The sequence below is a fragment of the Penicillium griseofulvum genome (assembly GCF_001561935.1).
Source record: "Penicillium griseofulvum strain PG3 chromosome Unknown contig_80, whole genome shotgun sequence".
NCBI lineage: Eukaryota > Fungi > Ascomycota > Eurotiomycetes > Eurotiales > Aspergillaceae > Penicillium > Penicillium griseofulvum.
This window is the reverse complement of record NW_024467471.1, coordinates 687,901-702,672: the sequence shown is the minus strand read 5'-3', so window position 1 is coordinate 702,672 and position 14,772 is coordinate 687,901. Positions and strand designations below refer to the sequence as shown.

The following is a 14,772-nucleotide window of genomic DNA, read 5'->3' as shown; positions in this document are numbered from 1 at the left end:
CTCGATGCTGTATGTATATCAGATCATTGCTCGCTCGCTTTGAGCAATGCAACGGCAGCTGACTGGGCCCGAAGACCTCCGACTTCTCGTTTCAAGCGGAAATTTTCTTTCTTCACTCGACCGATCTCGTCTAGAGCGCTGGCCAGTTGGGACTTCAAGGCGTCTTCTGCGTGGCCCGATCGCACATCCTTTGCAATCTTGCTGAGCTCAGTATTAAACCGATCATAGAGAGCCTCGTTCTCGGCGCTTGCCTCGCGATAAAGCTCGTCCAGTTTCTTTACGCGCTTCTCGCTGAGAACTAAGGACGACTCCAGGTCTCGCTCGAGAACGGTTGTGCGACCATTGTATTCCTTAGCAAGCGCCTCAACTCGGGCTTCAAGCTTTCGCATGCGAGCTTCAAGAGATGCGGCGGTAGTAGACGACGGAATAGTGTCTGTACGGTCAAAATCAAACTCGAGGTTCATTGGGTTGGATTGCCTTGGCGGCGTGAGCTTCAGAGAACGTAATTCAGTGCCAAGCTCTGAGAGCTCGTCTTTCAGGCCCAATTGAGTAGTGTTCTGGGTCTTCTTTTCTAGTTGAACACGATCACGTAACTAAAAGAATATCAGTAAAGTCATTATCGAGACAAATACAATGCTACGAACCTTTTGTGGGCTTTGCATGCGTGGTTTTTGCGGTTTCTGCGCAGAGGATGAAGATTGTGGTCGCTTGGAGTCGGCAACGTTGGTGGTTGGCCGCTCTCGAAGGCCCGGAGTCCGCTGAGGGATGCTTGACACGTGGGATCGCCTCCTTGACTCGTCTGCTGGCGACTCTGACATACTACCCCTCGACTTGGTCGCACGCTCCGTGTATGGAGTCCGGGGATCAATGTTTTCCTTCCTGCTCGGCGTAGAAGGACGGGGTGGAGACAGACGGCGAATGGGTGATCCTAATCGTGTAGGTGAACTGGATTTTGCTGGCGGCTTAGAACGCATTGGCGATTGACCGCGCAATGGCGATTGGCTGCGAATGGGTGATTGAGATGTTGGTATGTAACTACTCTGAGGTCTGGACTGTTTAGTGGGCGTTACGACTTCTCCTCGCGGGCGGCTGGAGGGGGTTGTCGGGCGGAGCTGTTGAGTGGGGGAGATACTAGATGCATCCGAGGATGCTGTGGGTGGTCGTAAATCCGAAAGAGAGCTCCTTCGCTTTCTGCGAGTCCTTGGCAGGACATCTTCAGAGAATCCTCGGAAGGAAGATAGAGAAGGCGGCTGTTCGTAGCCGGTCCCCGGCCTCGAGAGTTGTTCCTCAGATGCGAACCCATACGGACGATCGCGGGATATAGGGCGATCGCGAGTTGCAGGGCGATCACGAGATGTAGGGCGATCGCGGGATGAAGGACGATCCCGAGAGGTAGGGCGTAGGAACCCAAGACGAGCATCTACGTCAGTCGACTTGGAACGCAAGAGAGAGCCCTTAGGTGTATTGGGCTCTGAACCGGCTGGGCTTTGCTTTTTGCTCAATGTTCGTAGAATTGATGCGACTTTGCTTTCGCCTTCATTCTTCGAGGTATCCCTATGTATACCAAAGCCAAAGCGTTTCCGGAAAGAGGAAGAGTTGGAACCGACTGACCCGGCATTGGTATGAGATTTCGATTGATCGCAGGTCAGTGTTCCTTCTACGGAGGTACCCCCAGGAAGAAATTCTTCAAAGAGGTTGTCGAAGTCTTCAACCAGTCGGTCCAAAAGGGAGACATGGTGGCTGGGATTTCCGTCTTCGGTGAGTACCTCTGCAAATGCCATCGTCAAAGCACCGCGATCTCCATCGTTCCCAGATGCGTCGAGCAGCTCGGCAAGTAGTCGAATAATCGCGGCGAGAGCTCGTCTATTTTGTGGGCTCATATCTGTCACAAATTTCCGGAATTGCTCATCAAAATCACGGGGCGTCATGGTGTCGAACTGGCTCTGGACCCATTTCAGAGAAGAGGAGCTCAATATAGGGCCCATGCTTCTTCTCCAAGCGTTGGCAAGGAAGGTTTCAAATGCGACAAAAAGTGTATCAACTGGCACTTCTGCAGCAGCCTGGATTTTGCTTGGGTCTTCCAGCAAAATATTGTAAAGCTCATTGACAGGCGCCCGGTCAACATGATCTCTGACCCTAAGCATCCGACCTAGGATATTTCCACTCCGAGACTGTAGAGAAAGTACATAGGCTGCAAATGTTTGTTCTAGCAACCCGAACTGAGTGTCCAATCCGTTGGAGGCAGATGTCCCAACAACAGAGATTTTATTCCCGCTTTCCTCTTTTTCTTTGTCCTTGTCCTTCTCTTTTTCTTTCCCAGGGAAGGTCGAAGGTAAAGTGTTCGATCTCGACAGGTTGCCTCTTGGCGGGGGCATTTTGGGGAATTCGCCAGTAAGAGTGGCCGATCCTGGCCCTTTAAGGGTGGGAACGTTATCACGGCTACCTCCCAACAGGTTTGAGATCAGTTTTGTTGGCGAAGGTGGGCGGAAGCCTCGTGAAGACTTGACTTGCGTGATTAAGCTGCTGGCAATATAACGAAGGATTTCAAAATTGGAATGAACCAGCGGGTCAGTCAATGCTGGGTTTCGGGGGCTATGCAGAGGCGAGAGCAAATATTGGACTTTATTTCTTCATGTTAGTGGCAACAAAACAGAATTTTCAAGGGAGAGTCACTTACGACGTCGTGAAAGAGTGGGAACGAATGTCTCCGCGGTGATCAAATCCGTAGACGCCGATCCAACCACAGAATCGATATCTAGTCTGTATTGATCCCCATTTGGAGGAGATATTGATATTATTACCTCCAGATTGGAATCTCTCAACATTTCACCGCAGGCCGCCCTGGATGTATCAAACACAACTCGTATAGGGGAGGACTGAATCTGGTCAAGCGCGGCGCTCTCGCCCTCCTCGCACACACAGGCCAGTATTCCCACGTTACTTGGAGCTCCGGTGGGAGGGCTTCGTAGTGTCCATTTGCCTCCTTCTCTTTCGCTCTCGGGAAAGCGACCCTCAATCTTCGCTTTGGATATTTCTTCGATCAGTCGGTTGGCTCTTCCTTCATAGGTTCCAGCCAATTCCAATGCAAGTAGATCCGCTCCGGCGCTTGTTTCCATGGACTTGGCTGAAATTGGCGCAACAAACAAAATCCGACCACATGTGGATTGCATACAACGAACATTATGGAAGTCTAGTACCTGCAAAACCTGGAGTTCTGCTCGCGGTAAAGACGTGGAAATATCACTGGTTGAAGCGGCTGCATTGTCAATATCAGCCAGCACACCACGGGCTGTGGCCCGGCTTTCGGCGGACTTTGCTAGAAGGACCAGGCAGTTCTTATAAAGAAGCATGATCCCTGTGCTGCTACCAGATGACTGTGCGTCTAGATGGTAGGGAGGGGTGATCTCGTTGAAGTCGACAGCGGTAATCAGCCGACCTTCAGGGAATGTCTTCGCTGGCCATCCGTTCACCAGCTCTTTCAGACGTTGGAGGCTTTGGACATGGCTTGATGGAGAATTATTATCTAGTGCACAGATATCCTTCACGATGTCTCGTGCTTTCAGCAGGGTTCGCACGGCAGGATGAACCAAGGGGAGATTGCTGGTCATGGTGTCAATCAGGAGACTGTATCTAGGGAGCCGCTGAACGGGCTCCATCAACAAAGAGCGCAGCCTCTGCTCTCCCGTCTCGTATACTCTCTTCGAGAAGCTAGAATTCTTATCTCTCATGAACAGATTCAGAGTTTGGGTAAAACCTGTGTGTGCTCGCATATAGTCTCCGTATGGCTGTGAGAATTGTGGTAGCCATTCAAAGAGGGCCTTTGCGAATGCCGCAGCTCCAAGCGGATCTGCTCTATCTCTAGGCAAACCCCGATGATTAGAAGGGAGCTCCGTGTCCTGACCAATATCCGCAATGGCATCTTTCTCTGTTTCGTCCAGAACTTGTCGAATGACATCGAGAAAGCCGAGGTTGACCTCCAGAATTTCATTCAAGCATGGTGGGAACAATGCCGCTAAAGCTGCCTCGTCAGGGCTGTTACTTGATGGCCCTCTGCTCACAGCCTTTTGTCGAAATTCGTCGGCCACTTCATGGACAAGAGAATATAGTTTGGCAACATATCGCTCTTCGGTGTCCACAAGCTCACACATGGTGAGACGAAGGGCTTCTTTCTGACTTCTTGCGAACAGCCGCGATTTGCTGACATTGGTCGGCTGAGATGGCGCACGCTTCAATCGAGATGTTGGCAAAAACATAGGGTCTCCTAATGCCTCTATCAGGGGTGTGTATGGACCGTACTGGGGATTCTGACTCCCCTCAAGGTCTGATCCTGCACTCTCCCGTCGGTGGAATGGTTTTATAGTACCCGTAGGAAGCACCACATCGATGTCAATCCATGGCACCTTTCGCTCTTGATATGCGCTCCGAATATCCTGAATAATTTCCAACGAATCATCCACCTTTGTCATCCGATTGGCAAGATCCGCGGCATGCATCTCATCGAACATCTTGGGCACCTTTCCTCCCGGTCTTCCAGCCCGCGCCACCCCAGTCAAACGGTGTTTAACCGGCTCAGACAGCTCAGCAAAATACCTCAGCATGCTGACTGCAAGTCCTCGACACACCTCATCGCCTTGTTTTTCGCGGGGGAGGTGGTTGACCGCAGCGTACACGGGGGCAGCTGGGGACACTGTAATTCGAGGATAACTTTGGAATCCGGCAGGTGTGAATATATGGACCTGAATGCGAGAACTGCTCACAGTTGCATTGGCGGTGGAGACTGCGCCGTAGAAGACGAAGATGGATGATAGACAAGAGTCGACGACATGATAGAGGCTGAGTTGTTCGAGGGGCAGGTCTGCCAGTGTAGGGGCTGCGGGGGGAGGTGCGATGGTCGCCATAATGAATGATGCTCTTGCGACGCAAGTACGAAATGGGAGAAGCTGTTGAGCAAGCGCTATGCGCGATAAACAAATGAAATGCGCCGGGGCTTGTCGTAGAAGGAACGAAGGAGTAATGTAGTAGTAAGGTAGCGAGTGACTGGAGACACAAGGGCGCAAATGTTTGGAATTAAATGAGAGGAAATTTCCTAGTGAAAGACAGTTGAAGATCGCATGTAGGATGTGTTATCCTGGTAAAGCAATCGCGACATTCGCGCTCCCCTCCATAGAAGAAGATATCTACTCAATTCATAGATTCAGAGAGTAGACACGTGGGTAAACAAAAAGAAAAAGAAAAGAAATAAAAATCCACAAAAGGTAAGTAAAAGGAAGTGTAAGATTGAGGGGAGGCGTTTGTTTTGAGGCGGGGAGAGAGAAGCGGTGGGTTGATATCGCGATAGCCCGATAGACCGCTAGCGCTAAGAATAGTAAAAGAATGACTTTGAAGAGATATACTCCGGTTGCCTTGTAGGAATCACATTCTTTTCAACTTGTCTTATTCTCTTGTTTTTAATATTTGTCTACTCTTTGTCCGGACAACGATATCAACACCGTTGCTATCGTTGCAATCCCCAACTGCTGCAAGGACTAGTCTGACAGGTCACATCTGCATGATTCGCCGAATATATGGGGTTTATTGCACTTTGATTGCTATAGATTCAATTGTACACGAGCTTAATGATATACCTATATAAATTTCATTATATATATTGTAAGAACAGATTTTAAAAAATGTATAGATCTATCTGTCTGAGGCATAATGCCATTATATGTTATCACAAATGTGGTCAAATCCGGAAATTCTATCTTTGTTTACTCGGAAAATATATCAGCCACTATATCGATGATCGCCGGGTTAAAAATGTCCATGAAATTCATGCATGTTTAGCTTCTTATTGCATTTTCCCCTTTCTAAACTTATGATTTTGATCATCTGGACAAATACATATATGTATTGACTCATATGAGGTTGAACTTGCGATATCCCGAGGTCAACAAAGGTGAAATCAAACATTTGGAATCCATGGCAGCCCAATACCAGATCATACAATAATACAGCATCAGTACATATCCTTATCCAATAAAAATAGCTTAATACAGTTTTTCTGGTAATTTAAATACAGCCCCTGTTTGTAGGCGGTGAATGGGCGGGGAAGACGCTAAGCTCGATAAGGCAAGCAGCAGTATGATGAACAAGAGACCAGCTGTTTTGTTCCGACCTCCAAAATGGTGTCACAACAGCGAGCATCTTTTATGATGCTCGATCCCACCATGGACTCATCCACACTTTCAATTGCCATCGACCCAGTGGCTTTGGTGACCACTGAATGTATCACCGTCACCTCGTCCATGCGCAAGCATGCCCGCTGGGCTCATTCCTCAGTCTCCGCCATCCTAGGAGGCAATGGAGCCTCCCGTGTCTATGAGCGGGATAACTCTGCCCCCTCGAGCCCAGGTCCACGCAGAACAGGTCCATCGACACCTCGCCCCGATGAAGATCATGTATTGGCCAGTCGGTGGGGTCTGCGAGGGAAGAAGGGGAAGAGCATGCAGGACAACCCATTGATATCGGCATTTACCCGGCTGCGGAGTGATCTGAAAGATTGCAAAGACATCCGAACTTTTGATACCCCAGCTTTACTACATCCATTCCTACAGGTCGTTCGCTCCTCCTCGACCTCCGCCGCAATTACCTCTATCGCCTTGGTCTCCATTACCAAGTTCCTCTCGTACAATATCATCAATCCGAATTCTCCGCGGCTCCCATTAGCGATGCAGCTGCTTTCAGCCGCTATTACACACTGCCGATTCGAAGCTAGCGACTCGTCGGCGGACGAGATAGTCCTGTTGCGAATTCTGAAGTTGATGGAAGGTATACTTTCACGACCTGAAGGTGAACTTTTGGGCGACGAGAGCGTTTGCGAGATGATGGAAACCGGGTTGAGCATGTGCTGTCAGGGTCGTCTGTCAGAGGTACTCCGGAGGTCCGCCGAAATGGCAATGGTGAAAATGTGCCAGGTAATCTTCATGCGTCTGTCGCATCTTGACCAAGAAGTGCCCGCAGGGCCAGATCCATTTGCGGGAGAAGATACAAAGAAGGATCCGCCATCGCACCTGAAGATGGACCCGTCAGTCAATGGGGACACCGTCACATCGCAGCACCTGTCAGCCATCAGCGCAGACACAGCGGCCGCAGAACGGAACAGTACCAGTCGAGAGGGATCACCCGAGCAGGCAGCAAACGGCATCGCAGCAGCAGAACCACCGAGCCCGCATGATGACTCCGAAACCGAGCTTCAGCCCTATTCCTTACCATCCATCAGGGAACTATTCCGTGTCTTGATCGACCTGTTGGACCCTCATAACCGACAACATACCGACGCCATGCGCGTGATGGCACTCCGAATTATCGATGTCGCTTTGGAGGTAGCAGGCCCATCCATCGCTCGGCATCCTAGTCTGGCTGCCCTGGCTAAAGACGATCTTTGTCGATATCTCTTCCAGCTAGTGAGGTCAGAGCACATTGCTATTCTGACTGGCTCGTTGAGAGTGGCTGGTACCTTGTTATCGACTTGTAGGCCTGTTTTGAAATTACAGCAGGAACTTTATATTTCATATTTAGTGGCCTGCCTGCACCCTCGCGTAGAAATACCGCGAGAACCCGGGATCGATCCATCGCTATATGAAGGCATTCCCCAATCACCGAAGTTGGTGAAACAGCCGCCTACCCAGCCCAATAGCGGCAGAGCCACACCTGTTCCTGTTCAAGATCGACAGAAGTTGGGACTCGAAGGTGGAGCGAGAAGGCCCGAAGCCCGGGAGGCAATGGTAGAAAGCATTGGCATGTTGTCACGCATACCTAGCTTTATGGTCGAGCTTTTCGTCAATTATGATTCTGAAGTGGACCGAGCAGATCTGTGTGAAGATATGATTGGATTGCTGTCTCGCAATGCTTTCCCGGACTCTGCAACTTGGAGCACTACAAATGTACCCCCATTGTGTCTCGATGCTCTTTTGGGATATGTGCAGTTCATTCATGACCGTCTGGATGATGAACCGGTCCAAGGAGACTATCCTCCTCAGGAAACATTGAAAAAACAACGAAACACGAAGAAACTCATTATCAAGGGAGCACAGATATTCAATGAGGATCCCAAGAAGGGAATTGCCTTCCTTGTAGGCCATGGTGTGATTGAAGATGCGAATAATCCTGTTCTGGTTGCTCGCTTCTTGAAGGGAACTACACGTCTGTCGAAGAAAGTCCTCGGAGAGTATATCTCCAAGCGTGGAAATGAGGAGATATTAGGCGCATTTGTGGACCTCCTTGACTTCTCAGGGCGCAATGCAGTGGAAGCCCTCCGGGAACTGCTGAGTTCATTCCGTTTACCCGGAGAATCACCGCTTATCGAGCGAATTGTGACCATTTTTTCGGAACATTACATGGAAAAGGTGAATCCGGATGCCATCGCCGATAAAGATGCTCTGTATGTTTTGACCTACGCCATAATCATGCTCAACACCGACCTCTACAACCGCAACGTGAAGCCACAAAACCGTATGACTTGCGCTTCATTCGCAAGGAACTTGCGAGGTGTAAACGGAGGTGGAGACTTCGCGGAGGAATTCTTGCAGGACATCTACGATTCTATCAAGACAAACGAAATCATCTTGCCCGATGAACACGAAAACAAGCATGCGTTTGACTATGCTTGGAAGGAACTATTGCTGAAGTCCTCATCTGCCGGCGATGTCGTAGTTGGAGAGACCAACATGTATGATGCCGAAATGTTTGCCGCTACGTGGAAACCAGTGATTGCGACCCTTTCATATGTCTTCATGTCTGCGTCGGATGATGCCGTGTATTCTCGTGTGGTCAATGGCTTCGACCAGTGCGCGCAGATCGCTGCCCGCTATGGCTTGACTGAGGCGTTTGACCGTATCGTTTTCTCCCTTGCATCGATCAGCACTTTGGCTACTAGCAACCCTCCAAGCACAACGCTCAACACAGAGGTCCAGGTAGGCCAGAAGAGCGTGATGGTAAGCGAGCTAGCCGTCAAATTTGGCCGAGATTTCAGAGCACAACTGGCAACTGTGGTGCTTTTCCGAGTCCTCTCAACGAACGAGGCAACTGTCAACCAAGGCTGGGAGTACATCGTCCGGATCTTGAGTAACTTGTTCATCAACTCTCTTATTCCGCCATTTGATCCTGAACTCACCTCCGAACTTGAAATCTCTCCAATTCCGCTACAGCCTCCATCACAGGTGGTTGATCGGGATGGACGCAACAATGACACCGGAATTTTGTCTGCATTCACATATTACCTCTCAAGTTATGCGGCGGATGATCCCCCTGAACCTTCTGATGAAGAACTTGATAACACACTTTGCACAGTGGATTGTGTGACTGCGTGCTCAATTTCCGAAATCTTAACAAATATCAAGTCAGTAAAGATGTTTCATTGAATGGTTTGTGGCCATTATGCTGACTTCGCACAGATCTCTCCCCTTGTCATCATTGGAGGTGCTCGTGGAGGCTTTGCTATCCCTACTTCCCGAGGAGAACACACCTGCAGTCATTGTCGTAAAACCCGAACGCCATACACCAACGTCAAGGGCTGCTAATAGCAGAGTTGATCCTAACCAACCCAAATATGATCCTTCAATGATCTTTGTTTTGGAATTGGCGACGGTGCTCACTCTTCGTGACGAAAAGACCCTGGAGGTCCTTGGTGAAAATCTGGCAACAACTCTTCAAACATTGGTGCGCGATGCGAAGAACCTCCATCCGCTAACTGTGTCTCGCGTGGTTTCTTACCTCCTAAATCTCTTGCGACTAAGCCATGTATGTATTCTCCTTTACCCTGCGGTTTTGATATCCCCGAGTCTGTACTGATACTACCCTAGGACCAACACTTCATGCGGGTACCTGTTGTGCTTCACGCTATTTCTGGATTCGATCAGGATATCTTGGAAACCGTGGCTGTGGCCACCGTCAAGGGTCTTGCCAGGTGCATTGCTCATACAGGCCGTCTACGAAACGAGATCACAATTTCTCCGGATTTCTGGTCAATCTTGCAAAGACTTCACCAACACGAGGCAGTTGCTTCTCTTGTCTTTGATCTTCTACAGAGCATTGTTGAGTCAATGCCCGATATCATCACAGCCGACAACTATGAGTTCGTAGTCAGCCTGGCCAACGACTTCGTCAGCGCTGGGAGTGTGGGATCTATTGAAGAACGACACAGGGATGCTCAGGCCCGTCGGAATAAGGGGGTCAAACAATCCAAGTCAAGGTAAGGGTACCATGCAACTAGCTTTGGTGTTTATACTTATGTTTCCTCTTAGTGAGAACCAAATTGTGACTCGCGGTATTAAGGCAATCGGCCTGGTATATCATCTGACTGGACGAGTCCCAGCTCTTATCAAACAATCTCACCTCGAGGAGAACGAAGGTAACGACCAAATCTCTGATTATGGCAGCGAGTTTCTAATATGTGAATTTCTAGCCTGGGCCGCCTACTGGTCTCCTATTTTCCAGTCCTTGACCGGTCAATGCATCAACCCGTGCCGGGATATCCGACACCATGCTATTTCCACACTGCAGCGATGTCTCCTATCCGCTGAACTGATCTCAAGCGACGACAAGGAGTGGACCAGTATCTTCGATGAAGTCCTATTCCCGCTCGTCCTACTTCTTTTGAAGCCAGAGGTCTACCACTCCGACCCTGTTGGCATGAGCGAGACCCGATTCCAAGCCGCAACCTTGGTCTGCAAGATCTTCCTGCGCTTCCTTGACCAGCTTCCTAACCGGGCGGGCATGCTCCCTCTCTGGCTCAGGATCCTGGACATCCTGGACCGCATGATGAACAGTGGCCAGGGTGATAGCCTGGTAAGTTGATTATCCCACTCGAAGACTCAAGTATCTCAAGATCACTCGCATCTAACATTTCTTTCTCAATTTAGGCAGAAGCAGTCCCCGAAAGCTTGAAGAATATCCTCCTAGTCATGGCCGATGGAGGATACCTCGTGTCCCCATCCCAAGACCCAAGCAAGGAGGAAATCTGGGTCGAAACCCGCAAACGCCTTGGCCGTTTCTTGCCCGATCTCTTCTCGGAGATCTTCCCCGATGTTTCCAACGAGCCCGAAAAGTCTCCTCAGCACTCTGCCGTCTCCTCCCCCGAGGAGCCCCGTCAGACAGAGACGGTCACCGAGGCAGAACAGAAAAGCGAAGAGACTGCGCCCCGACAGGACAGCGAAGAAACAAAGGATGCTGCCAATGCCGAGAGTCAATCTCAAGAGGCAGGGGAAAGTACCTCGTAAGGAGTGTCGAGCCTTTTCATTTCCGTGGATGTATGATGTATCTTTCTTAATCTCTTGACTCCCCTACCCTTTTCGTGTTTTACCTTAGAATAGCGCCGGGATCTATGTTCCGCATGTAGATATAGCTTGATTTGACGGCGCTGCTTGCTAAAAGACTACCCATGTTTCTGTTTTGTACCTATGATATGCGAATGTCAAGGCTGGTTTCATATCAACCTAAGGTTTACTTGGAATTTGCTAATCGAATTGCCATTCGTAGTTACAACATATCAAGCTACACAAGTTGCGACACAGGTGTATATTCCTTTGGGCAATCTAAACACATACAGATACACTAGAACGCCACGTTGAATCTGGTATCCCAAGACAAAGATACTAAAATGAGAAAATCATTGGAGGCCAAAAGCCGTTTGGGTTAACAAACGGGAAAAGAAATCATAATTTGAGATGCAGTGTGCTGTGTGGTAGCAGAGAAAAGGTAACTATGGCAATCAATCGCAAACACTCATACTAGAATGCGTAAAGATATCAAGTATACAACATACAATTCGGAGATGAGACGTAGAAAGAACAAAGAGATAGGAGGACGAGTCAGCCAAAAAAAATCAGCCAAAAATAAAACTTCATAAAAGGTTCCCTTTCTCTTGAAAAAAATACCCCATATCAACTTCTCCCTCTATTCATCATCCATGTCCAGATCAATGGCGTCGGGGTTGGCTTCGGCAGTAGCCGGAACTTGGCCGGTAGGCGGAGGGCGGTTACCCCCCTCCGGACCGCTGCTGGCAGCCACGAAGCCAACTGGGGCACGAGCTTGACGCTCCAATTCCGCCATGGCGTCTGCGCGTCGTTGGTCCTCGTCGCCTTCGCCTTGTCCGCCTGTCCCAAGTTGCTGTTGGCTCCTTGCAATGGCCTGCGAAGCAATGAAGTTGACGTCGGTACTGTAGATATCGTTAGAAAATGTGTCTTCAGTTTTATGGTGAGGGTTACATACTTGTATTGAGCTTGAACACTTCGCTTGATACGAATCATCTCGCTGAAAGTATCGTCATTTCCGTGGTTAACTTCAAACGATTCCCACTTCTCCCAGAAGGGAGCGTTTGTCCGGGGATCGCAGAATTGAGATGCGTGGCCATAGATTGCGCGAGCACGGTCGATCTCGCCAAGTCGTCGCTCCATCTCGGCGAATTTGAGACACATTTCTTTGGCCTCTTGGTCCGGCAACGCGGCAATGGCGCGCTCGTAGATTGGTCTGGTAGAGGTGAGACCGAAGTTGGAGGCTGACTTGGTGATGTAGAATTCGAACATCTCGAAGCGGTCCTCATCAGACACTGCCCGAGTTGCACGCTCGTAGATCCGCATCGCGTGTCGTGCCAGACCGCGCTCTTCTTCTAAGTTGCCGTACATCAGGTAAAGAGACTTGGCAAACTTGGGAGGACAATCCTCCAAGGCTTGCTCAAACAAGTCTCGGAGTCGCTCAATGCCGATCTGTCGGTCCACGGCCTTGGTCAAGTACAAGTTCCAAAGTTCAAATGCAACTGGATACATGAAAAGATCCAAGCCCCGCTCGTATACCTTGAAAGACTCTTCAAAGTACTTGTTTTCTTCCAAGAGATTGGCATAGTTGACGACAGTTTGGGGTGTGGCGATGCGAAGTTCGAAAATCCGCTCGTAGACCTTTTTGGTCTCATCCAGAGACGAAACACTCTCAACGAGATCAACATAGAAACTCCACAACTTCCAACTTTTGTGGATTCTTTGCTGTGGAGACAGTGTCTCGTCGAAGTAGTCGACCGTCGATTTCTTAGGTGCTTGTGTCGCCTTCGCCATAATATTGACTGCTTTGTCGAAATTCTCAGCGCGGAGCTCCATTTCGGCCCATTCACACCAGGTCTCTGCCAGTTCAGCTACAGACTTGAATGGAACTTTGACAGCCTTGTCGAAAATGACTCTTGCGGTATCCAAGTCCCCGCCATTCTCATAAAGCCTAGCATAATTGACCCAAAGTTCGGAGAATTTACCAAGCGCTTTCTTGGGATTGATTGCAGCAATGGCATCTGTGTAGGTGCGGACAGCTTCTTCCTTGTTATCGCCCCAGAGTGCCACTCTCTTTTCCCATTCGATGACGTTGTGAGGGTTCTGCCGTAGGAGTACATCGTTCACCAAAAATGGTCTGCGGTCCATCAGCTGCTCGAAGCGCAGCATCCGGAGGTCGAGATCAAAGTCCGCATCCTCGTCGGCTTTGCCCTTGTCAGAGCGGGCAGCTGCGCTTTCCATCAAACTTCCAATGACAGACTCCTCAAACTCGACATAGGAGTCGAAGATGAGAGTGAAATCACGAACAGTCATGACAGTAGTGATTCCTTCCTCAAAGACATCCCGCGCCTTCTCAAAGTTGCCCTTAGTGATCCAGTACGTAGCCAATCCAGCCCACAGCTTGCCTCTCTGGTCCGCAAAGCGCTCGATACCACTTCGGAGAATGGCGTCCACATCAATTCCGACCTGAGGGCCGGTCTCAATCTTCTTGGCCTTGGAGACTAGTAGGTCAACCATTTCGGACCATAACTGGAATGGACCCTTGCCATTTTTGGATTTGAATCGCGGGTCGTCGAGGATATCCATGAATTTCTTCACGGCCTCCGTATATTCACCCATTTCAACAAGAAGCTCAATGTAGTCCTCGATGTTCTCGGGGTGGATTTGCATATACCGAGCAAAGATCTTGATGGCGGTCTGCCCGGAAGCGGATCGAGCGAAGCCTTTGTACAGTCTCCAGATTCGGTTGTGCTGTGTGATCGGCAGAGCGCGAAGGGAACGGTCGAAGGTCCGTCGAGTCTGGGTTACCATGGGCTGCTGGAGCAGGAAGGAGAGGTACATTTCCCAGATGCGCGGCATCTTGTTCAGAAGGATGAGGGCTCGTTCGAAGAGTGCGTTCACTTTCTGGTATTCGGCGCGATATACCATGGGATTGCGGCCCTTCAAATGCTTCGTTCGGAACTCCAGATACTAGGGCAAGTCAGTATATGCAGAGCCTTGGCAGTTGTTAAAAAAAAGTCACTTACCATCTTCCAGAGCTTGTAGGAACGCGGTAATTGCTTGCAAGCGCGCTCCATGACCTAATAAAAGCCATTCAATTAGTGGTGATCCTTTGCGACCGGGTTGTGGTGGGTGATGACATACAAATGCTTGCTCATAGAGCGTGCCATTTTGCTGTTTAAATTCGATATAGGCAAGCCATGGCTTGACACTACTAGCGTCGCGAAGCAGATCTTGTTCGTAGATAATGTCTTGATCAGTCTAGCGATGAAATCCAAGTAAGCCTCAAGTTCAACTGGTCCAATGGGTCAAACTTACAATCAAGTAGAGGTCCGGCCGGGACGCAGATGGTCGATCCATCTCTGCGTGCTGCCGGTGGGATCTCGGGGGCAAAAGCGTCCCTGGCATTGCGCCACTCAGTCGAGCGAAATCCAATTACACGATCAACGTGTCAGCATAAAGGAAAATTGCATAAACAAGA

The 14,772-nt window shown here is 49.6% G+C and overlaps 3 protein-coding genes across 3 annotated transcripts; 1 reads left to right on the top strand and 2 right to left on the bottom strand.

Annotated features, from left to right (window-relative positions):
* Window positions 1–23: 23 nt before the first annotated feature.
* Window positions 24–4,898, bottom strand: PGRI_012960 (putative Rho guanyl nucleotide exchange factor; the record flags this gene model as incomplete). Its single annotated transcript, XM_040789009.1, has 3 exons — window positions 24–593; window positions 645–2,620; window positions 2,678–4,898. The coding sequence occupies 3 exons, from the start codon at window positions 4,896–4,898 to the stop codon at window positions 24–26; spliced, it is 4,767 nt and encodes a 1,588-aa protein (XP_040645962.1).
* A 1,266-nt stretch (window positions 4,899–6,164) lies between these two features.
* Window positions 6,165–11,258, top strand: PGRI_012950 (SEC7-like, alpha orthogonal bundle; the record flags this gene model as incomplete). Its single annotated transcript, XM_040789008.1, has 5 exons — window positions 6,165–9,379; window positions 9,435–9,780; window positions 9,843–10,231; window positions 10,284–10,827; window positions 10,902–11,258. 5 exons carry the CDS (start codon window positions 6,165–6,167, stop codon window positions 11,256–11,258), a joined length of 4,851 nt encoding a protein of 1,616 aa, XP_040645961.1.
* Window positions 11,259–11,934: 676 nt separating this feature from the next.
* PGRI_012940 (mRNA splicing protein SYF1) lies at window positions 11,935–14,651 on the bottom strand (the record flags this gene model as incomplete). The annotated part of the gene is made up of 5 exons (XM_040789007.1): window positions 11,935–12,196; window positions 12,250–14,261; window positions 14,318–14,371; window positions 14,436–14,552; window positions 14,610–14,651. 5 exons carry the CDS (start codon window positions 14,649–14,651, stop codon window positions 11,935–11,937), a joined length of 2,487 nt encoding a protein of 828 aa, XP_040645960.1.
* Window positions 14,652–14,772: the final 121 nt, after the last annotated feature.